The sequence below is a fragment of the Myodes glareolus genome, chromosome 15 (genome assembly GCF_982192425.1).
Source record: "Myodes glareolus chromosome 15, mMyoGla1.1, whole genome shotgun sequence".
In the NCBI taxonomy this organism is placed as follows: Eukaryota; Metazoa; Chordata; class Mammalia; order Rodentia; family Cricetidae; genus Myodes; species Myodes glareolus.
The window spans coordinates 23960293-23985691 of NC_142040.1; the positions used below are offsets into that span (position 1 = coordinate 23960293).

At 36.2% G+C, this 25399-nt stretch overlaps 1 protein-coding gene across 2 annotated transcripts in view; it reads left to right on the plus strand.

Moving 5' to 3' along the window:
- Positions 1–25399, plus strand: part of Cert1 (ceramide transporter 1) — a 110188-nt gene that overhangs the window by 37477 nt on the left and 47312 nt on the right. For both annotated transcript variants that reach the window (XM_048441496.3, XM_048441497.3), the window contains exon 3: positions 4119–4235. In XM_048441496.3, coding sequence (XP_048297453.1) covers positions 4119–4235 — 117 coding nt within the window. The remainder of the gene's footprint in view (positions 1–4118; positions 4236–25399) is intronic.

The window sequence follows — 25399 nt, forward strand, 5'->3', positions numbered from 1 at the left end:
ACCAACTGGAGTGTCATGGAGTTGCCAGCTAGAACAAATGCAGTCTTTTTTAGAGTAATAGGACAGAATTCAGAATTTAAGGTCTAACATTTACAATGCCAGGATCAGCCAAAAACTTAGCATAAAAATAAGCCTGCGATTTGCTATTGTCTAAAGGGAAACGACCTGAACAAATGCTAGACTCAAGGTGAACTGCCTATTAGAATTATTTGACAAGTATTATTATGTTCAATGAGGTTTTTAAAAATACTTTTAATAAATGAAAAACTAGACAGTTTCACTTGATAATTCAGTGGCTAATCTTTGCATGTGACTTTTTCCACACTAAAAAAAATCCCTTTGAAATTCTCTTGTCATGTTCTAGTCTAGACTGTTGGGCTCTTTACATGATTCTGCTGCTACTATTTCTCTTTTGATGTCCATAAGACGTCTTTTTGCTTTTTTCCTTTGTTGCATTATTTTCTTCTTCTTTTTTTTAAATGTACATTGGGGTTTTTCCTGCATGTTTATCTGTATGAGGATGCCAGATCTCCTGCAACTGGTGTTGCAGACTGCTGTGAACTGCCATGTGGGTGCTGGAAATTGAACCCAGGTCCTTTGAAAGAGAAGCCAGTGGACCTTGTTGGAGGAAGCATGTCCCTGGGAGATGGCCTTTGTGGTTTTCAGAAGTTCAAGCCAGGCCCCATGTCTCCCTCTTCCTGCTGCCTGCAGATGTAGTTCTAGATGTAGAACTCTCCTTCTCAAAGACCATGTCTGTTTTTGTGCCGACATGCTTCCTACTGTGACAATAATGAACTAAACCTCTGAACCTGTAAGCCAGCCCCAGTTAAACGTTTCCCTATAAGAGTTGCTGTGAGTCAGGTGGTAGTGGTGCACACCTTTAATTCCAATACTGGGGAGACAGAGGCAAGTAGATATGAGTTCGAGGTCAGCCTGATCTACAGAGTGTATTGTCTACAGGACAACCAAGGCTACACAAAAAACCCTGTCTCAGAAAACAAACAAACAACAACAACAAAAGAGTTGCTGTAGTCATGGAGATTCTTCATAGCAATAGAATACTAAGACAGTAGCACAGAAATGTATATATAGTCAAATCTGTTTACCATGCCCACAAATTTTAGCCTATTTAAGTTATTGCTACTCCAACTGTTTTTTGTTTGTTTTTCTTGTACTATACTAGCTTTACTTAGCTTAACTTTTCATTGCAAATTGCCATAACTTCAAAAAACTTTTTGTCTTGGGCTAGCAAGATGACTTGGTATATATAGGCACTTGCTGTCAAGCCTGATGATGACCTGAGTTTGGGAGAAGTGACTCTTACAAGTTGTTCTCTGACCACAGGTGCTTCAATGTTGTGCATGCCAACATATATCCAAAATAAAGAAATTTGAAAATATTTAAAAATTAAGTTTTCCTTTCCCTCCTTTAAGAAGGAAAAATGTCTTACCAGTTCTTAAAGTTTTCCACTTTTTGGGCCTTTATCCTTCACTTTTTTTTTTTTTCTAGTAATCTTTGTTAGTGCCAAGGCCAGAGAGAAACTGCCTGGATCTCAGACTGTTAAGGGTGAATAAGAACACATAATAATCAACAGAAATTTTTTGTTGGAATTTTTAAAAACAAGTTAACACATAGTAAACAAAGAAGCAGTAATTTCAGTGAAAGTGAGGCAGGGTTTGGGGAGCATCTCTTAGTCCCAGAGCTGAGGAGGCTCAGGCAAGCAGAGCACATGTTTGAGACCAAATGAGACCCTGCCTTAAAAAGAGTTTAAATGAAGTCAATCTGTTCTGATTCGTAGTGTGAACAGGGTGATGTACAAAATGAAACCTGATTGCAGCTTTGCCATCATCATTTTACTATTTCCAAGCATGCTCTCTTACCAAATCTGTCATTTCTTTTATTCCATGGACCCAGTTTCTGTCACTTTGTTAGTTGAGGTTTACAGTCGTTGTTTTACATGTGCCTCCTGTTCCTTAGATTGATAATAGATATGACTTCTGTTTGCTCATGGAAAAGTTTGCTGGAGAAAGCAATGAATTTTGAACTATATGTGGTTATTTCCTTTTATTTTTTAAGCTTTACTGAGAATGTTGAATACAATACAAAATGTAAAACATTTTTAGGAATCATGGCTACAAATAAGATGAAAGTGATAGTGGAATAGAAGTTGAGAAACCACTGTACCAGTTACTGTGGTAGAGTAATCATTTAATTTCTTTGCTTGGTTCATTATAGTATTGTTTTGTTCTCTCCAAGAGGCTTTCTCGGTAACTCGATTCTGTTGGGCTCTTTGGATATCTGGAGTTTATTTTCTTATGTTAACATCTTTTTAGTTATTCTGTATTTGCATTTACTAAGATATGTGTTGCCATCTTTTCCCCCCTTTCTTCTATTTTTCTTTCCTTCCTTTCTTCCTTTCTGTTATTCATTGTTTTGTGCCATATTCCTAACTATGATGACGAGGGAGTAGTAATCTAGGAGATGTTTCACTTGTTTCTTCTGCAACTTAAAACAATGGCTTACTATCTTAAATTGATAAAGAGATCATAGAACGATATTTAAAAAGAGGGATAAAATAAACATTAAGCACTGAAAGTATAATATGTAAGATTCTGCTTACCTATTAAGTTTGTCGTTATGATATCCAGAGAGAATTCCTTCCCCTGTAAGGGAAGAATGGCTGTAGAAGAGGAAATTGATTCTGCCCTATCTGATAGAAAAGGTAGTAAATGTTATGCAGTCTTGTCATATTTGAATTCACTCAACGAGGAGGAAACATTTCTTTATGTATATTGGGTAGATTGGGAATATATGGGACCGACATGAAGATCAGGGGATATCTTTCTGGAGTCTGGTCTTTCCTTCTGTCACATGGGTTCCAGGGATCAAATTCAGGTCGCTAGCCTGTGTGCAAGCACTCTTACCCACTGAACCAAATCAACAGTATTCTTGCCAGCAGTTCAAAACACCAAACCAAGAACTGACCTTTCCATTAATGCTTTCACATTGATGCATACTTTCCTCTAGCTTTTGTTTATCATTTTTTACTGTTTGCTTTATTTGTTGGTTTTCATTGGAAACTTTCTTGGTAGTAAGTATTCCTAGGTATGTAAAAGTTAATTTTCAATATTTGGAAGAAAACATTAGCACTTGTTTCTTGATTTTGAATTTCATTATATAAGCCTATTAATTATGGGATTTTTTTAACGTTTTAGTTTTTGTTAGCATATGTTAATTATCCATAATTAGGTTTCATTATGAGATTTCATTTATAAATTATATATATATTATATATTTGTTGTTGTTTTGGGTTTGTTTTTTTTTTTGAAACAGTGTTTCTCTGTAGCTTTGGAGCCTGCCCTAGAATTTGCTCTGTAGACCAGGCTGGCCTCGAACTCACATAGATTCACCTGCCTTTGCCTCCTGAGTACTGGAATTAAAGGCGTGTGTCACCACCGCCTGGCTATAATATACTTTTATATTTCCTTCCATTACTCCTCTCATCCTCCTTCCCCTTACAGTGATCCCCTTCCCTTTCCCAACAACTGAACTGCTTCTGCTTCCTTGTCTTTTGTGTTTGTGATCCAGTGAGTTTAAATATGGTTATTTGCTTGAGTATGGAGGAGGGACATGAGCAACACTGAAGAAAATGATTCCTCCTCCCCCAGGACCATTAGCTTCCAGTAGCTTTTCCTCTGGGAGTTAGTGTCTTCTGATCCCCTGCAATTCACTTTTGAATAATAGAGTAAGGGGAAAAGATAGTAAATGTTTTCTCTAAAACTTACTTAACCTTTTGTAAATTATGGTTTTGGTGATGATGTTCTCACTTCTTAAGCTAACTTCAATCATTTTATGAACAATATTATTTCTGTGTTTTTTAAATAAATGTTTATAAATTATGTATCAAATCATTTGTGTGAGTAGTGAATGAACCTTGGATTTTATATATAATTGACAGTTTCTGAGACATCTTGAAATAAGGTATTTGAGTAGAAAAATTAAAAAGTGAAAGGAGTCTCTCAGCATTAAGAAAGTGTGTTCACATTTTTTGCTGAAGGGAACTACACTTCTAAGAATGTAATTAACTTTGCTTTTCGCTTTCTTCTTTGTTTCCCCAGCCTCATGATTTTGATGAATGTCGGTTTGATATCAGTGTTAATGATAGTGTTTGGTATCTTCGTGCTCAGGATCCAGATCACAGACAGCAGTGGATAGATGCCATTGAACAGCACAAGGTAAGCACTCAAAGATGGGAGGAGAAAGACCACTGACCCAAATCATGATGGCCAAATTAATTAAAGCAAGCCTTTTTATTCATGTACACTGGTGCTTCTACCTAAGATGGGGTTTGAGAGGTCAGCATTGAATGTGAGGAAGACGAGGCTTTTTATAGCTCAGAGGTAAAGGGTTCCTAAATGGGGGATTTGGCAGGCAAGATAGACAGAGTTACAGGAGCAGAACATCTTAACAAGTTAGTCCTAATGACCTCCAGAAACAAAGACGTGGTTGCAAGATTGGCCTAACAAGATAATTGTCCCACGCTACCGTCTCGCCAGCAAGAACCACATGGAACACTAGGATCCTTCTGCAGGAATGGCTTTAATACCCCTTGGGAGAGCGAGCATCAGCCAACATGGCCGGGGACCCAGATATGATGGAACCCATTCCTTATATAGGAAACAGACCCTGCTTCGGACGTGTCACTCTTGGATTGGTCCGCTGCTCCCAGTCCAAGGTGATGCCTCGGGAGTAGGCGGGGACATAGAAGTGGAAAGTTACCAACGCATGTGCGTTCACCTGGCGGTGAAGCCGGATGTCAGCGCCATATTGATGATGGAGAATGTGGCTGCGGCCCCCCACAGATAATCATAAACAAGTAGTTATAACATTGTAGTTGTAGGTGGTCATATAACCTTTTGAAACAAAGGTAGGGTGGCAAGATGGTATAAACAACTCTTTGAAACAAAGACATGATTACTATTCCTGGGTCAGGCAGTTCAGAACCATTTGTAGTTAAGATTACAGGTGGGGCATAGCCTAATCCTTAAGAAACAGAGGTTTAATGACAAAGAGGAATGAACCTATTTGTCTTTATTATAAGATGACCTTTAAGCCTAAGATGGAGACAGACTGGTTTTTCAGTGTAAAGAATTATGAAGTATGTTCCTGAAAAATGGAGTGGTAAAGATTAAAACAGTAATATAGGCATTTTAGAACAGTTTTTTTTGTCTTAACACTTCAAGTGCATAAAGGTATTTGTCACAATAAATGATTCTTTATTGTTAATTGATATAAAAATATAGCCTGCTCCATAAACTATACTTTTGATTTTGTTGTTGTTGTTTGAGACAGGTCTCTATGTAGCCCTTTCTGTCCTGGGACTCTTTGTAAACCAGGCTGACCTGGAACTCATAGAGATTGCCTGCCTCTGACTCCCCAAGTGCTGGGATTAAAGGTGTGCACCATCGTGCTCACCTGATTTGTTGTTGTTTAGGATCTGTTTTATAAATAGTATTTTTTAATTTATCTTGTTGAAATGATCTTAAGAATAACATTCAGTTGTAAGACCTTAATGCTTAAAAGTGTCAGTGTTAATTTTTATAGTCATTATAATCATTTGAGCATATTTATAGTACAACCATTTGAAAAATCATTTGAGTTTTATAATTATGAATCTACCTTATAGAAAGTATCCAGAAACTGATATTAACATTTAGACTATGGTCATATAATTTAAACTAATCTTTTGTTGCAAGGAGAGGACTACTTGTTTGTCCAGGCTGCCCAGCTAGCTTAGCCCCAAAATAATCACACAGAAACTGTATTAATTAAATCACTGCTTGGCCCATTAGCTCTAGTTTCTTATTGGCTAATTCTTACATCTTAATTTAACCCATTTCTATTAATCTTTGTATCGCCATGTGGCAGTGGCTTACTGGGTAAAATTCCCAGTGTCTGCTTCTGGCAGATCCATGGCATATGTCCAACCCCACCCTTCTTTCTCCCAGCATTCAGTCTATCTTCCCTGTCTACCTAAGTTCTGCCCTATCAACAGGCCCAAAGCAGTTTCTTTATTAACCAATGAAAGCAACACAAAGACAGAAGGACCTCTTACACCAATCTTTGACTTCTACTGTAAGTGATAAGTAGACTAAAGAAACATACCAATAGTCTGCCTTACTACTATTTCAGTGGTTTGGCAAAGCAAGGGTAAAGTTCTGTAGTCATTTTACTACCCATAAGTGATCTAAGAGAATTTATGCCTGTTCACATACTTGTCACATAAGCTTCACACATTTACAGTTTAAGCACCTGTTTTATTTTAACAGCTGCAAAAAAAAAAAAAAAAGAAAAACCAGTTTCATCTAGTAAGCTGTGAGAAAATTTTTGATACCAATAATTTGTTAGCTCTCCTTTTCCCTTCTTGGTTTGAGTCTAGAAAATTATGATAAATTTCTTTTCTTCCTTAACTTTAGTATTATGTTGGTGTAAAATGTTTTCTAAGTCTTAGTTATCTTGATATCATAACTTCATATATATGGAAAACTATGATCATTTTTGTTATTTAAAAATAAGGTGAGCCAGTACTTTAGAATTTCATTGCTTTGAAGTCAAGCCAACCTGGACGGACTCACAACAGCCTCTGCTACATGTGACTGGGCATTTGTGACTAACTTCTGAAGCTTTTCTCAGTTGTCAAGTTGTAGTTCTTCTGATTAAAGCTATAGTAAGGAATAGATAAGATCACATACACAGGCATCCAAAGTGGCAAATGTCTCTATCTAGTTGAAAAAGCAGGGCTTTGGAGTCGCTGGATTCAGTAAATTGTAGTATGTTGTGTCTGGAAGAAGAGTTGAGTATTCAGTGAGGATAGCTAAATGTGCACATATGGAAAGGGAACTAGATTCTTGTTTCATTCAGGGCAACCCTCTAATTAGTGATTAAAAATGTCGTTAAGTAGAACCAGTTTCTATATTTTTTAGCAGACATGACCTTTAAAGATTTGATTAGTTGATTTAGACTTAAGGTTATTCCTTTTTTTTTCAGATACAAGTTTTATTTTGCTCTTTCCTCATTATAGTCCAACCTGAATTACTGTGCATGTTTTCCATTTTTATTTTCTCTTTTGAATGAAGAAAAGTGCAGAGTGTATATTTCATGTTACTGGTTTCTTTGGATCTCAGAAAGATGAAACTTAAGATAATCTTAAATTCTTGGGTAAAGGTAAAGAATATAGCTGTGCAAATATTTCCTTTGCTTATTTCTAAAACAAACAAATAATTGTTATTGTTGTTCGTGCTTAATGTGCAGAAACAAAGTATGTGATATATACCAGTTCAGCAGCATGTTAGTAGATATGTGAATTAACTGTGAGTTCTAAAACTAAATTATTTTGATTTCTTTAACTAAATGAATGAGAAATTTCAAATGTTACTACCTGTAATCTGTAAATTAGCTTCTGTAAATTAGCTGCTTTCTTTCCCTAATAGACCAGATACAGAGAATATATTTCTGGGCTCAATATCGTTAAGTTTAAACTTGAAAGTTTTACTAAAATAAACTGAATAGCTAACTTGATCTTTAAAATTAATGCCAAATTATTAAGACAGTGATGACAATAAGATGTACTTTCTAGAGATCACAAAGTATTAATTAGTGTATTTATTGCTTTATGTGGTTCATTTTCTCTGTACCATCCTGAAAAGTAAAGAGTATTATTTTACAAGGAACTGACAAGCTTGTACTAAAATTAAATAATTTATGTACAACGCTACTATCTGTTAGTTCATTCTGTTGTAGGTCTTGTTTTGTATTCTCTTTTGTTTAAGTTACATTGATAAGCTGACTGCTGGAACAAATTCAGTTCTTAAAAATTAATGTATCATCTGATTCTCCTAGTATATGCATGTAAGCTAACTATGAACTTTCCTTCTTACTATGAGCTTGCCATAAAAGGCAGTGTGTTTTGTTGGTTAGTGTTTTAGTACTACAGTCAGACTCATATATTTGAGTCATGCTGCTACTATGTACTAGATGTGTAAGCTTTGTGAGTTTTCTTTAGAATGGAATACAATAGCATGCTATATGTGTTACCTCTTTCTTCACCTCCAAATAAAAACAAGCAGGTGAGCAAAGTAACCTATGTGGTACAAATAAAAGAATGTAGGGCATAACAGATGTGGACTCTGATGATTCCAGCTCTTTCAGTTCAATTCAGTTATTGTCTCTGGCTATTACCCACCCTTTGGATGGCTGGACAGGCCATTTGGAGTAGTAGACTTATCTTTGTTCTGATGTCACTGGAAAGAGATTTTGTTTGTTTGTTTGGTTGGTTGGTTGGTTGGTTGGGTTGATTCTTGTGGTGGGTTGATTTTATTAAGTGTTCCTGACAGGCTTTATTAATATTTGACATCTGGAAGGATTGAATGTTTCTGTTCCTTCCCAGGATGCTTTTATGCTCATTATGTTATAAACTCTCTCTAGTAATAATATATTTCATACATGTATACAACACATGCCTTTATTCTCTCTCTCTGACTCTTACAAACACATGTATGAGAAGCCAGTGTTCTGTCTTATAAAACTTCTTCAGTAATAGAGTGGTAATGGTGACAGCAAATAATCTTGATGAGTGTTTGCCAGCTGTAACGATAACTACATTGTATACCTACCTACTTCATTTTACCCATCCTTTCATGGGATAATAGCATTGTTTTCCTGAGCAATAGAGGCATAGATTAAATAGATTGACCACGGTTAGACATTAGTTAGTAAAGGAGCCAGGCTTTCCAACCTGACAGCATGGACTTTTACTACAAGTACATATTTACATGAAAGATTTTGTTGATTTAAATCATGGAGTTTTTGTATCAGGGCATTCTCATATTTTAATACATTCTTCATGTCTGTGCTGTTTCTTTTAGACTACAAGATCCTTACAAGCTCAGATATAATATTAATTTGTCAGATTTATCAGAGATTGGCACATAAAATTTACAAGTTAAGTAATATAAAGCGTTAGAAAATAAATTATATAAAATATTATTTGAAGTCTCCCCAAGTTGCCCTTTAATCTTAATGCTTGGAGTTTGGATGATTACTAACAGCAATACAGTAGACTTCTATCCTGAGTGTCTACTTTTGTTTTTCCTTAAATATATTCATCCCAGAATAAATTGTTCTCTGTGAGCAAAGTCTTAAAGAGATGAGTTTTATTTGTATTTCTCAGTATATTAGACATTGAGTAACGTAGTGTGGTGTTAAATAATAACTGTTGTGAAAGGAAAGTACTCAATTCCAAATTTTTGTTGTATTTTGTTTTTTATTTTTCAAGACAGGGTTTCTCTGTGTAACAGCTCTGGCTGTCCTGGAACTCGCTTTATAGACCAGGCTGGCCTCAAACTCATAGAGAAAGAAATTATTTTTCTGGTAAGGGTGTGCCTATATATTAAAAGGCCTCTGTGGGTATTTTCTGATAGCTAATTTATGAAAGAAATGTATAAACTATTTGGGTTACTTTTAATAATTGTGGTATCATCCCTGATATCTTCTGCAGTTAAACTTCTTGTGATAATGATTAAACAATTATAGTATTTTAATTTCAGCAAATAAAAATGCCAAAAAATGATTGGGAGGATTTTATATTGGGCAGTGAAAAGGAAAATAGTAGGTAAATGGATATATTTATCATTCATGCAATTGAAGACACATTAACTTGACAAGATTTTATGTCTCATTAGAGAAATTCTTACAAATCAGTGTGAAAAGCTCAGAATGTATGTCAAGTATGTGTGTAGCCTTGAATACAATCTCCAGTACCCCAAAATAAAGAAGAAAAACAAAAGTTAAATAGTGCCAAGTGTTAGCGAGAGTATGGAGCAGTACAGTCTCAGTCAGAACTAAAGGAAACAGTAAAGTGTGCAATTATTTGAAAAGAATTTGACAAGTTTTCTACTTGGATCAAAAGAATTTTTAAAATCTGAAAAAGTACAAATATTGATATGAAAGATGCAGTCCTTTGAATTATACTCTCTAGGTTATGGAAGTAGAGGCCAGTCTGTGTTCCATAATAAGTGATAAGAGTTTTCCAGCCCCCAAAAAGTGTAGAACACTATGCTTATCAAAGAAAGTTTCAACAGTGCATGTAACTTTTAAGTGCTCTTATTGTTAGCAGAACTCTTGCTCTCTGGTCTTTGCTATAATTTATGTGAGTTAATTTCATCCTTTTCTCTTTCTGTCATAACTCTTATTTATTTGTAACTTCTATTTTCTCCATCATTCTTTTAGTCTGTTTCCTTTGTTTATCACATCCTTTGCTGATTTTTGGCATCAGTTCAACTACAACTTCAACTTCTGCTTCCTTAAACTCTGTTACTGCCCAATAAGGAAGGAAGGAAGGAAGGAAGGAAGAAGGGAGGGAGGGAGGGAGGGAGGGAGGGAGGAGGAGGAGAGGAGAAAGGAAGGGAGGGAGGGAGGGAGGAAGGAAGGAAGGAAGGAAGGAAGGAAGGAAGGAAGGAAGGAAGGAGGCAAGGAGGCAGGCTGATTCTTTTACATACCAGCTTAATATAAACTGATCACCCTTAGTCCAGTCTCAGTTAATCATATAATTATAATTATTTGTATTTAAAGTAAAGAATGGGACGAATGGTTATATTAGTAAAGTCATCATGCTGAGACCATCTGGGGATGTAAGAATGGAATCTTTTTCTCTGCCAATTTAAAGAATAAAAAGGCAGGAAAGCAAGGTCTCAGGACTCAGCCAAGTTTTATATTAAAAGCAGAAGTGCACAAAAAGGGCAGACTCCCCAAGTAGAAAGAGGATCCAACAATGGAATTCAAGTTTGTCTGGCAGAGCCAAACAAACTTTGTTTGAAGGTAGGATGGATTCTGTTTCTCCCCCAGAATTGACTGTCTAGGCTATTGCAGAGGACTGCATACAAAGAAAGAAAACCGATTTGTTCCAAACCTGGAAGCCTTAGTGAGAGGTTTGAAAGTCCTGCAGTTCCCTTTGGCAGGAAAAATTCCTTGCTTTGCCTTGAAGGAAGTGAGCCATCAAAAATGTTTAAGTGAGAAGTCCATTGGTCTACCTAGAGCTCTTTTCCCTTTCTGTCTGCCTCCCAGGGCTCTACTTTAGTCCTTCATAGTGTAATGTCTTGAAAATGTTTCTTATATTGTATAGTTTATTAGATTTAAGTTTTAAAAATGTTTAGTCCACTAACACTAGACTTTGTATGTGACTAATATTGTAGGATTTTCAGCTTATTTTTCTACTTTTGTCAGTCTACAATTCACTTATAAAATATTCCTTTAGATAAGTAACAGACAAGCGAAAAAAAACAACTAATCTATCTTTAACTAACTGTCTCAATGCTACTATAGAAGACATTAAGTTGTATGGTACAACTATATGCCATTTTGTACAATAGTTTAGTGTATTTCTGACAGTCACTAAGACAGACGGGGTTCTGCTTTTTTCAATATTTGATAAGAAAAAGTAATGGTAGGTGGCATTGCTTACACATATTGACAGTAGTGGAGACAGTTTGCTAACTTTATGTATGTATGTATGTATTGAACACTGACTGAGAAAAAAAATGTTTGTTTTAAAAAAGTCAAAGAATACACATTGATTCTTTTCCTTCAGGTATCTTAGTGCTGGTCTAAGTGCCACTTTATTTATACTACCTTTATTGCTTGACAAATGCTTTTGGGTCACTTGATATTGATGGATGAATAGTAGCACTGAGCTAGAATAGATACTAAAATAAAGGGATATCCTCTGGGCTAATATTATTTTCATTACAAACCATTTTTTTTAATTTTTAGACATAATTGACCAAAGTAAGACCAGTGCCAGGAATACTTACTTTATGCTTCAGTTCTTAGTCCTTTAGCTTTTTGGTTATTTATAGTCCTACCCCTCTGATATGACATGAAAGGAATAATTACACATTTAGCAACATTGTTTATAGAGTACCTTCAAAAATAGGTGTTACTCCCACATATGACCATTCATCAGTAAATAGGTTGTTATCCAAAAGACAGTATTCTAAACTGTCTATAATAGCCATCTCTTTCTAATTAACTTGTTTTTTTTCTAACTTCATAAGCTGAAAATCTGTCCCATATGGCTAAATCTGACAAGTCTTATTTTGTGTTTTAAATCCATCCTGCAAGTTGTTTTTTACATATAGTTTACAGACTCTGTGGTGTTTTAATTAAAAGAGGAAAACAAAAAAAAAAAACTACGTCATCTTAAAACCTAAAGAGTTACTCTTCATTTAAAAACATTCCTTTTTAATGTACATTTCCCCTTCAGTCCATTACTTATGGGAGAGAATTTGCTAATACCAAGAGCAGAAATTTCTTTTCCACCTATAAAAACATCACACTACAAAATCTGGCTAAAGTAACTATTTCAAAAGTCTGGAGTCCTTGAAAGGCTTATAGCTTCTAGGTAGGATTCAGGGTAGGCATAAATGGCAGATTGTTGTTAATTTTGGCTAGTTTCAGCCCCTAAAACAGTAGTAGTTATTCTCAGCTCCATAGCTGTCAACTGTGCGCTGCTTCGTTTATGGAAGCCAGGCTGAGCACAAAGAACCTTGTCTTATGATATGGGGAATATGTTCTGTGATTTTGTTACTGCTGTTCTCTATTATAACTTCAAATAAAGAAGTGGGCAGTGGTTTTTACATCCATAGCCCCACTTATGGCAAATCTTTCCTCTTTCTTTTGAAGTAATTTTTTTAAAAAATTAATTTTATGTTCATTGGTGTTTTGCCTGCTTGTATGCCCATGTGCGGGTGTCAGTTCCCTGGAACTGGAGTTACAGCAGTTGTGAGCTACCATGTGGTTGCTGAGAATTAAACCTGAGTCCTCTGGAAGGGCAGCTTGTACTGTTAACTGCTGAGCCACCTCTCTAGCCCTTTGAAGTGATTTTCAATTCCATTCCCTCACTTTTTTCTTTTCTTTCCCCTTTTGGTGACCAAATGCTAGAAATGGAGAGTTTTTAACCTGTTCAGTATAAAACAGAGAGTGACTTGCTGGCATTGGATGCATGATGTGAAATCCGCAAAGGATCGATAAAAAGTTAGGGAAAAAAAAAGGGAAAGGGAAGAGACTTGCCTAGACAAGAAAGAACACAGGCTTAGGAAAGCCCTAAGACAACTTTACCCTTACTCCTAAGCTTTATTCCAGGCACAGAGGTGACCTATGACAGTAACATAAACAGCGTAACACAGTGTTAAAGGTTTGAAGGTGAGCGTCCAGTTGACAGATGTGCCACATCGCTACATTTAAACATTCTAGTTTGCAACAGCAAAATAATTGTAATTCATACAAAGAAACAGGAAAGTGTGATGCTTTCAAAGGAAAAACAAAACAAAAACTGCCCCTGAAAAAAGTCTGGAGGTTAGCCTGGCAGAGAAAACATTAAAACAACTGCCTTAAAGATGCTTTAAGGGAACAAAGAATATTAAGAGAATAGAATTATCAATAGATACTCTAAAAAGAACCATAGAGAGATTTTTATAGCTTAAACATTCAATAAATGAAAAAATCATCTGCAAACATGAAGTTGAGTATGTGACAGTAGAAATGTATCTGAGAAAGAGATAAAAGAAATGAACAGAGCAGAACATATAGGACTCGGGGTCGCTAACATGCAGACCAACATAACATTGTGAATTTGGGGGGGGGGGATGAAGCAACAAAAGAATAAATAAAACAGCTGAAAACTCTAAATTTGATGAAAGATAAATGTAATAAACACCTAAGAACTTTCAGAGAACTTTTGGGTGAATGCAAAGATGTGTATATACCAAGACATGCCGTAATCAAACTTCCCAAAGACAAAGAGAATCCTGAAAGCCACATAGAGAAAAACAACTCATCATATACAAAGAATTCTCGATATTGTCAACAGGTTTCTCATCACACTTGGGAGGCCAGAATACAGCAGGCCTGTCTATAAAGATCACTAAAAGAAATGCCTATCAGCTTATGGTTTCTGTACTTGCAAAAATTTCCCTCAAAAGTGAGAGAAAAAATAATATATTCTCAGAAAAAGAAAACCTTGATTTTTATTATCATTTGACCCATACTTAAAGAAATGCATATGGAGTCCTGTAAAATAGAAACAAATTAGACAGTCATATGAAGAAATAAAGATCTCAATAAAGATAAAAACATGGCAATTATAAAAGGTAGCCACATTATAACAACAGTTTGCAATTGCTCCTTTTTTCTACATAAGAGAGACTATTGCATATTTTTCAAAAAATATTATTCGTCTAAGATCTAGTAGTTTTGTGAGACTTTTAGGCTTTCCTAAAAGAGCAGGATGAATACATAATAAAATACCTATTGAATGAATACATCTATAAAAAAGGAGATTTATTAGATTGACTTACTGAATGCAGACTGAAGATGACAACAACGACTGCCTCACACTTGAGGACGAGAATCTGATAGTTGTTACAGTGTGCAAGGCTGCACCTCAGCAGCCCAGTCTGGCGCTGGAGTCCTGGAGGGTCCTGGAGAGCTGCTGCTCTTCAGGCTACATTGGAATCCTGAAGAAGTTTCTTCAGTGAAGTAATGCTGCAGTGGCAACAGGATAGATAAATTTACCAGAGAGTGAGGGCAAGCAGGCCAAAAGCAGCTTCTTTCTTCCACGTTCCTTTATATGAGCTGCCACCAGAGAGTACTGCCCACACTTAGGGGCAATCTTTCTGCAACAACCTGATCAAGAAAATCCTTCACAGGAGTGTCCAGGCTTGAGTTTTAGTTGATCCAAATAACAGTCAGATGACAACCAAGACAGTCATCACAACAACGTGGTTTATAATTTTACACTGTTTTCTGTGAAAGGTCATTAAGCTGATGTGAATTCTGATTGGATTATTGTAATTTCAGGGTGTTTACTGCAATTTCATAACAAAGAAAATAGCTATAAGAAATGTACAAATAGAGGGCTGAGCTCAGTAAAATGCTTGTCTAGCAGTTCTGATTGATCCTTAGCACCTTAAAGAAAAAAGAGGAAGAGACATAAAAGGAAATTAAAAAATCAACTCAAAACATTGCCCCAAATCAACTAAACAAAAGAACACAGTAATGCTTAAACATGGAATCAGAAAGGGGTAAGAAAACACATACAAAAACAAATGAAATGCTTCCTTATCAGTTTTTATTTTAAATTAAACTCTCCAGTGAAAAAATAAAGATTGACAGAATGGAAAAAAAAAAACCTATGTTTCAACTACTTGTTGTTTGCAAGGCACTCACTTTAGGTTTAAATGCAAACCATGAAATACTGGGAAGAGGGGTGGAAATCTATGCAAATAATAACCAATGTAAGTGGCTAAATTTATATAAAATAAACTTTATGTCAGAACAGGTCACAGGAGACAAAAGAGGATGGTGTATGTTATTAAAAGGCTTACTACACAACAAGAAGATATAATAATTACATGCCTATTAGTGAACCTTCAAAATAAATGCTACAAAACTAACAATTGAAGGGGGAAAATAGATTTCTATACTAATGATTGAAAATATCCCACTTTCAGTAGTGGCTAGACCAAGTAGGCATAGTAAAAAAAAGACTAATTAGATCTAATAAATAGTATGTGTGCTTTTCATGTGTATCCAGAACCTTCTGAACAGCTCATGTGTGATAATTCTGTTTTGATAAATTAAAAAGATGTCATATAAAATATCCTACCTATCTAACCACAGCTGGATGGGCATTGAAATTCATAACAGAAAAAGAAAATTAAACAACATAACTCTCAAACAGAATAATAAATCCCAAGGATAATGAGAAACTACTTAAAGACCAAACAAAGTGAAACCACAGCATGCCAAAATTAGTGTATCCTATAAATTATTAAAAGCAAAAGATTATAAAGGAACATATAATTTTACAGCATGAGGAAACAAACTGAACACAAAGCCAGCAGAATTCAGAACAACAATAACAAAATGATGATGAGTCGGAAACCACAAAGTATGGAGTGGAAAAATAACAATCATCAAAACTAAGAGTTTTCTCTTAGGAAAGACTCAAAATTGATAGACCTTTAGCCAGGTATATTAAAAGATAAAAGGAGAATAAGAACAGAGTGTAAAAGAGAACATTACTACTAATTTACAAGAAGTCTTGTAGTAGAATACTACAAAAAAATAATATGCCAACTAATTGGTAGCCTAGCAAAAAAATAATAAATTGATATAAACATGTGTTAATTAGAATGAACTATGACCCCATAGGCTCAGGTGTTTTCACACCAGGTTCTCTCTCTCTCTCTCTCTCTCTCACACACACACACACACACACACACACACACACACACACACAGACACACACAAGCAGACTATCAAAATACCTGAAATAAAAACTAACAACTGAAGGAAAAATTCAGGGACAGGATAAACACATAAAAAGTAGATTTACTAGAGTGGCTTTCAGGTTATGGAAATGGTTCCGGTAGTCTAACAATGACTGTCTCCTACCAGAAAGGTCCTGAATGTTTTAACTGTCCAGGTCTGGTGCTAGAGTCCTGGAGGACTCCTAGAATGCTGCTGGTCTTTAGCATTCTGAAGAAGTAGGTTCTGACACCAGTGAAGTGTTGTAAAAAGGAATGGGCTGCATCCCGCCGCCCGGCTAGCTTAATCCCCAAAATAACCACATGGAAATTGTATTCATTTAAACACTACCTGGCCCATTAGTTCTAGCCTCTTATTGGCTAACTCTCACATCTTGATTCAACCCATTTCTAATAATCTGTATGTCACCTCACCACAAGCTCTTGGATTACCAGGAAAGATTCAGCATGTCTGACCTGGCAGCTTCATGGCAGGCAGCTCTCTGCCTGCCTTCTTCCCAGCATCCTGTTCTGTCTACCCTGCCCACCTAATTTTCTGCCCTATCAAAAGGCCAAGGCAATATCTTTATTTAACCAATGAAAGTAGCATGTACACAGAAGATCCTCCTACACCAGTGAAGTAATGTAATGCATTGTAATAGCATAGATGAACTGCCAGGTACGGTGAGAGCAACTGGCAAAAGGCAAAACTTCCTTCTTTGGTGTCTTTTTATGTGAGGACCGCCACCAGAACATATAGCCCAAATTTAGGTTAGGTTTAGTAGACTTCATATAATGTAATTTTTAAAAAAATGAAAAACAAACAAGAAAAAAAAACACTCCTTATAGGCATGCCCAGCTGCTTGGGTTTTTTAGTTTATTTCAGGCAGTCAGCTTGACCCAGATTACCCATTACACCCTCAGCTTTCTGCAGGTGTTTGAAAATAGACTCTCAGTGACTTGCTCTGGTTGTCTGATGCCGTGCCTTCCTCACTATTAGAGACTCTCCCTCTGGAACCATAAGTCATATGAAGCACTTTTGCCTACAATTTGCTTTAGGTTACAGTTTTTCATTATAGTAACACAAAACAACCAATATGGAAGTTGTTCTCAGGAGTAGTTTGCTCCTGTGAATAGCTTGTTAAAGGCATTGTGGATGAGTTTGGAACTGTGGACTAAAACCTGCAGAACAGTATTGTAAACAGAGCTTAGAGCTTATTGTTGCCATTCTATTAGGTGCGTGGAAGACAGTAAATACAGAGAGGAATTCAGAAGTTAGAGGCCTGTATCATGTATTTCAGAGGGAAGCAAATACTATATTAGAAACTGAACTAGAGGACTTGCATGTGAAATTTTAGTAAAGAATCTGTCTGCCTTCTGTGGATGTGTGCTAAGTTCTTCCCTGAAGCTAAATTAATAGTAATGGACCAAATTCTTTGGGCAAGTTAATTTCAAGATAGCATAATATCAGGTCTGTGGCATGGTTATTACTTATAATTCTTATGCAGTGAAATATAATGAAAATGAATAAGTGGGACACTAAGAAATACAAAATGTACAGTTTGAAGAAAAAGAGCACTAGGAAGCTTAATGTTACAGTCAAGCACTTGCTTTGAGGCTTGTTGGGATTGGCACCATTAAAGAAAGGTTTCCTGCTCTCCGCTGGAACAATGGAAAGGGTGCCCTCTTGGCAAGATCTCACCCAGCTAAGCTTCCAGCTTGTGAAAAAAGAAATCATATAAAAGCAGTCGGTTCAAGGTAAGAAAGCTGCTGCTAATGTGTCGAAGAGGGTGAAAATCCATTTCAAGCTGGCAGCCAAACTTGACAGTGTACTGACTTTGGAAGTGTGAAAAACAGAGTGAGAGTTCGTGGATTCTTCCTTCTAGGTTTCAGAGATGCTGAGGCCAGGCAAAATGTGGCCATACTGGAGTCACTAATCAGAGACTCTAAAAGCTCATTAGGTGGAGCTGTGAAAGCAAAGCCTGGCACACTTCAGACATAGGACTTAGAAGAATCAGGCTGGAACTGGCCTGGAAGCCTTCTTCTTCTTCCTTAAAACTCTCACAGTTTTAAAAGGTGCTGTACAAGTTTTCAAGGGAGAGGAGCCATTGGTAGTCCTACCCAGCTAGAAAGCCTGTGAACCACAATGATGACAGGACCAGCAAGATATCCACAGTAGTGCAGTAGAGTCAGTATTATTTTGGGGATAACCACCAACTGTCTAATAGGGCTTCAAGCCTGCTCAGTAGGAAGGAATTTTGCTGGATGCTATAAAACTAGGCAGCTCCTAGAGAGGTCATAGATCTTAGAGGAGAGCCTACTACTAGGATCTGAATATAATATAATTTCTAAATAAATTATACATACAGAATAAATAAAGCTCTCACCCCTCATCAAAGAAGCTTCTTTTTGCACCACATAGAGACTGTTACAGAGATCTACAACTAGTCACAATGTTGATAATAAGTGCAACTCCTTCCTACATCTAAGGCTCAGTGAAAATCTTGGAAGAGTGGATAGAAGGACTATAAGGACCAGAAGTTCAGGTTGTCTTGTTCAATAGTATCTTATAAACATGATATAGAAAATGCACCCATGAGTTCTCAACAAGATGGCTTCCTGAAAAGATCAGCATCACACCATCACCAGTTGACATGCCAGTGCAAACGAGAAATTTCACATGATCTCATCCCTTGAAGAAGAACAACAGGTGATCATTGCCTCTGAGAAAAAGATAAGTGAGTTTCCTTCAGGGACAAGCTCCAGATAGGTTGTCCAGTCCCAAGTGGTCAGCCCTGGACACATGAATATATAAGCAAAGATAATTGCGTTCAGTAAGTGAGTGTATGTGTGTGTGTTGTGTAAGTAGCAATACATGTGAGTGTGTGTAAGTAGCAATACATGTAAGTGTGTGTCTGTGTTGTGTAAGTAGCAATTATAATTAAGTAAGAAATCTTTAACTTGGGAGTGAAGGGAACATGAGAGAAGTTGGAGTTGTGGGAGGAAGGTGTGGGAGTGATATAGGTGCGGTGTTCATGTGTGAAGCACTCAGATGAAAAAAAGAGTGAAGTCTGACTTGAGGAGGAGCCTGCAAATCTTGGAGATGCCAGAACCGTGAGACATCATCTCCTGCTTCCTATAGGGAGTGTAATGAGCCCGAGAGAGCTGTGTCTCACATACAGCAAAGCTGGAGGGGCAGATTAATCTAAGCCCTTTAAAGTCCCAGACATTGGGCATAGGGCTACATAATTTGTTGTCTGGCTGGTGGGTTTTGGTCTTGCTTTGGTTCAGTGTTTCCTTCCTTTAGGAACAGGAAAATATATTATATGCCATTGATATTGAAATTTTGCCACATGCTTTTTGATTTTACAGGGGTTTACAGTTAAGAATTTGCCTTAAGTTTCAAAAGACACTTTGGACTTTGAAACAGTGTTAAAACTGAAATATTGTAGGGATTTTTAAAATTTCATTAAATGCATTTTTCAGTTTAATGTGATCATGTATTGTTTTTATATGGCGGTTGTGTTTTTGATTTTTATTTATTTATTTTATGAATATGGACATTCTGTTTGCATGGATGTCTGTTCACTAGAAGAGGGCATGGGATCCTCTGGGATCGGAATTACACATAGTTGTTAGCCACCATGTTGGGTGCTGAGAATTGAACCTAGGTCCTCTGAAAGAGCAGCCACTGCTTCTAACTGCTGAGCTATCTCTCTAGCTTGAAATGTGGTGATTGAAATGAAAAATGTCCCCCATAGGCTTATGTATTTGAGCAGTTGGTCTCCTGTCAGTGGTGCTATTTGGGAACGTTATAGAACCTTTAACATCTCTATACAGTAACAGTGACAATCTGAAAAGGAAATAACAAAAATTAATTCACAGTAGCATCCAAAATAATACTTAGGATTTAGCTGAAATAGTTAAAACTGGAACAGTGAAGATTGTCAAAAGAAGTCAAAGGAATGCTAGAGCGATGGCTCTTAAGAGCTCTTAAGATGGCTTCTAAAGAGCTGGCTTTAAGAAGTTGTAGAATAGAACTACTAGTCTGGTAGTGTTCTCTGCATCACAGTGTCTTTCTTGATATACCAACTAGGAACCAAGTATTCAAATATATGAGCCTGTGGTGGCCATTCTCATTCAAACTGCCACATCCTACTTCCTTGCCCCTTAAGCTTGTAGCGATTATCATAATGCAAAATGCATTCAGTCCAACTTCAAAAGTCTCCATAGTCCTCCACAGTTTCAACACTGTTTAAAAGTCCAAAATGTATTCTGAGACTCATGCCAATCTCAACACCGTTAAAGTCAAAAGGCAAATTACATACTTCTAACACACAGTGGCACAGGAAATGCATTTCCATACTAAAAGGGAAGGACTGTTGTGAGGAAATACTGAGTCAAGGCAAGACGGAAACCCAGCAGGACAAACTCTAAATCCTGTAAAACTGTGTCTTATACTAAGGGTTTACTAGGTAGTAACTCTTTGGGTCCTTTCAGCTTTGTTGACTGCAAAACACCTCTCTTGGGCTGGTTCCACACCCTGTCTGCAGCTCTGCCTGGCAAGTATCCTACTGCTCTGGCCATCTCCCAACGTCTTAATCTCCAATGCAACTCATGCTTCACCTTCCAAGATTCTCACTATGGCTTCTTTGGGCCTCCATGCAGAGATTCCCCTGCCATTCACTTGGCCTTAGTAGTTTTCTTTAACCTCTGAGGAAGATTCCACAACCCCTTATTGTATCCTTCAGTGACTAAAGCCCGAACCATATGGCTGAAATCTCTTGCTTCTTTGAAGTTCTTGCTTGCTTGGGATATAATCTGACCCCCTCTTTGAATTACAGTTGCATAAAGTTTCCTTTGTAGTTGCTCTTTAAAAACAGATAATTCCTAAAGCCTGCTATTTTCCCAAATTGCAGGATTATCTGGGAGGTGTTTTTCTGAGAACACCACTCCTTTTATACCATTTAGCATCAGGCCTTTATTGAAATTAATCTTATCCTTGAGCACAAGGCTTGGCTTCAATATTGCATTCTCTTGGACTCTTTTTCCTCTTAAACAGTTATGTTTGTATTTCTTTTTTTGCCCCATTTGTTCTTTTTTTTCATTGTAGATCTGTATAGGAGTGATCACTAATAACCATGTGCTGGGATTTAAAGGCATGACTGCCACCGCTTGGCCAGATTATACAGAGAACTTCTAAAACCTAACCACAACTTCAAAATCAGTTCAGAAATGGACAAAGACTTGATTGGTGATTTTAAAGAATAACCTTTAACGGCCACTGTGTGTGTAGGCAATCTTAGAGCAGGAATAGTGGTTGCCACAGTTGGAAGGAGGAAGAAATGGTAAGTTGCTGTTTAACAGATAGAGAATTCCAGTTTCACAGGATGAAATGTCTAGAGATTGTTTGTGTCACGGTGTGGATATACTTGGTAATACTAAATGCCACACTTAAAAATATTCACCTTGATTCATATTTCAAATATGAATAAACCCACAAATACATGCTAGAACAAAAACCTTCTTTATTACATTACTGATATACATTATTTAAAAGAATGGATAGTAAATGAAAAGAGGTTAAAAGTTCTATGTAATTGTATATCTGCTGTTAACAAAACCCTATACATACTGTGCTAAAGATCCTATTGGAAATAGTGAGATCAACTATATTTTAAGAAGTGAAAGAAGTAGATTACTGTTCTTTAACCTGAGCATACAAGGGAAGAAATTCTAGGAGGACAAAAACCAAAGCAGTTAGAAAGCTGTGGCATCTATTTAAATTGTCCCCAGTCCACTCACTGGCTTAGGGTTCTTTTGTTCTATGTACATAGAAATTGTGAGTGGACAAGAAACACTTCAAATGCTGGTTTCCAACAGCTTTTGTTTCCCTCATCATCTTACAGTAGCAGGTTTTGACAGTAAATAGGAATAAGCAGGCCTGGAGAGATGGCTCAGAGGTTAAGAGCACTGACTGTTCTTCCGGAGGTCCTGAGTTCAATTCCCAGCAACCACATGGTGGCTCACAGCCATCTATAATGAGATCTGGTGCCCTCTTCTGGCCTGCAAGCATACATGGAAGGAATGTTGTATACATAATAAATAAATAAATCTTTAAAAAAAAAAAAGAAAGAAAAAGGAATAAGCAGCAGCAAGAGCCACCCTCCCTCTTAATTAGTTAGCCATTGCATGCCATCCATATTGGAACTCTGAACCTGTGTTATATTGTTCCTATTTCAGGATCCAGGGTTTTTGCAACAGTCTTAGCCTGGGGTCTGAGGGTCAGGCCTGTAGGTTCTCTTCTTTCACCCATTACAATCTTTTGTCAACTCCTGTCTTTTCCCTTTCCTTTTCCTCTTTGTCTTCCCTTTGCCCCCTCATCCTTTTTATTTCCTGTATTTTTCTTGCTCCTGCTTCAACTGCTCAGCTGATCCTTTGTCAGTTGCTACTTACTGCCAGAACTTCCAACACCGACCTTTCTCTGAGAGTCTGGAGCACAATACCTACTGTGAGCGAGAGTACCTGGAGGATGTGTTGAATCCAGCTCCTTTTCTTACTAGTATTGTGACTTTATTACAATATATTGCTATCTCATGCAGAAGAGTTAAATAAGATACATGTACAGCACTCATAATGCCGGTGTAAAGAAACCCTAGCTCTTAGCCTTTACTGTTTATGATTTTAAGTGTAGCGTTCTGGAATAAATGTGTTAAAACATACTTTTAAAAAGTTTTTTTAATTATGTGAAGGTGGGGTATGTCATGTTAGTATGGGTGCCAGTAGACTCCAGAGTAGGGCATCTGGTCCCTGGAGCTGGAGTTACAGGTGGTTGTTGATGGCTGAAATGTCTGTCTAGCCACTCAAATTTCCGTTGTTCTCTTAAGATATAGCATCTTGTTTCTCATAGGGTTTGTTTTCTTATAATATTGATGGTAGACTGATGTTTACAGCAGTTTGTAGTTTAATTGATTGGGCTTTAGAATTTCAATTTCAGAAAAAGATCTATATTTTGATGTTACTATTCTTGTATTTTCTCCTTTCTTATAATTAAAATAATTACTAGGTAATTTTTGATACCATATGGAAATTAATTTTGCCTCAGTTTCTTTGCTATGTTACTTGCCAAAGATCATTAGTAGGGAAAAAGTGCTTTAAATTTCTAAATCTGATATTTAGTGTATTTATGTGCCACTTCTTTTAGGGTTTAGACGGGTTAATGATGCAAAATAATAATATTTAAAGTAATCTCCCTCTTCATTAAACTATCAAACCTTAAGGGTAGTTAAGTTTGTAGGCATTTCTACTATTTTATTAAATTCATAGCTATATGATTTAAGTTATAATATTCTGAAGCATAAAAATCCCAAGCACGTAGGATAAAGGCATTAGTCTAAAGGTTACTATTGTGCTTTGACCAATAGTAACCCTTATCAGCTTTCCAAGCATAGCATTGAAAAGTGCTAATGACTCCCTCTACTGGACAGGGAGCCTGCTTTATTTTCTGTGATTTTGTTGTTTGGGGGTTGGGGGAATGCCTTATTGTCTTTTTTTTTCCGTTTGCTTTTTGTAAGGAAGGAATGTTCTAATATAATAAAGATATGGTCTCATTAATAAATATGATATTTAGAGGTAAACTTCATTTTATATGTGATATTTCTAATATGTGCCCTTGGCCAAATGACATTTTACATCTGTGTAAAGGAATATTCCTTATAAACTCTGAAGACTTGAGAAAGAAGAGGTTTTTGTTGCAGCTGAACAGGGAGAGGGGTGGGGAATATTAAAGCAAATATTTAGGAAAGGAAAGGTAGTCCTTTGGTAACTATTGGAATTCCGTGTTGGCAGTCTTAGGTAAAATTGGTGTTTTCAAAATATTCATGACTAGGTGGCTAAAGATTTTAAGTTCAGCTTCTTTCATGGGGGAGAATAAGTGAGATTAAGAAAAAGACCAGCATTCCTTTCAAGGATTAACCGTAAAACTACACTAATGAACATAATACTGTATTGTGATAATTATTTTGCCCATTTCCATCTACCTCTACCATACTCCGCACTCAAAAAACAGATATTTTAAATTCAAATTAATATTGTTGCTTTTTCATATTCAAAATAATTATTGTTCCTTTAGGATTATTATTGGTCTCTTTGACAAAGTTTTTCTTTTCATACTAACCTCTTTGATGATTGATTTGAAAGAAATACAGAACTAATTGAGCACTATTCATGTGTATTAAAGTGGCAGTCTGGCTATTCTTTTAATATGCAACTGTTCTTGATATTTGTAGCTCTCATTTTTGTTAAAACTATTGCAGTTACAGAACTAGAGCAATGAATCTTTTTTGTTATTTACAATGAGTAACATTGAAATAGAGATTTCTTTGGTTACTGGATTTTCCTTTTTTGGACTGATTTCCATAATTTATCGTGGAATTTATTTAGTGGAAACTAAGAGTTAAAGCAGGTACTCTATTCATAATGAGCATTTGTTCATTATCCATGACTCAGCGTCTATGTGCCAAAGTTGTAATGGGGTCTGTTTTATGATGTCTTTGTAATAAAATGATATCGCCTTTATTAAGATATTGGAACTTGAAGAAAGAGAAAATATAAAAAGCTGTAATGTTTGAAACAATTAATAAAGCTTTTCTTGTTTTTGTTTATTGCAAGGCCTTCAAAAGCATCACTAACATTGACTTACTCTGTACCTTCTGGGTGTGAGCAAGTAAATCAGTTGTTGAATTTTGAATATTTTAAAGTAAAGTGTCTATAATTTGTTTTTTATCTTTAAATTCAACTATAAATTGTAGAGAATTATATTGTATTTAATTTCTACTTAGAAATGAAACTCTTGTCTCAAATAGGTATCTGAGATATTCAATTTCTGAAAGTCTTTTTTTTTTTTTTTTTGGCTGTTACAGAGAAATTTTTCCTATTTCTAATTCCAGTCCTTGACAATTACTAAATCTATACTATTAAAATGTAGAAATACTAATCTTACAAGTTAACATTCTTGTAAAAAGAAAAAAAAAACT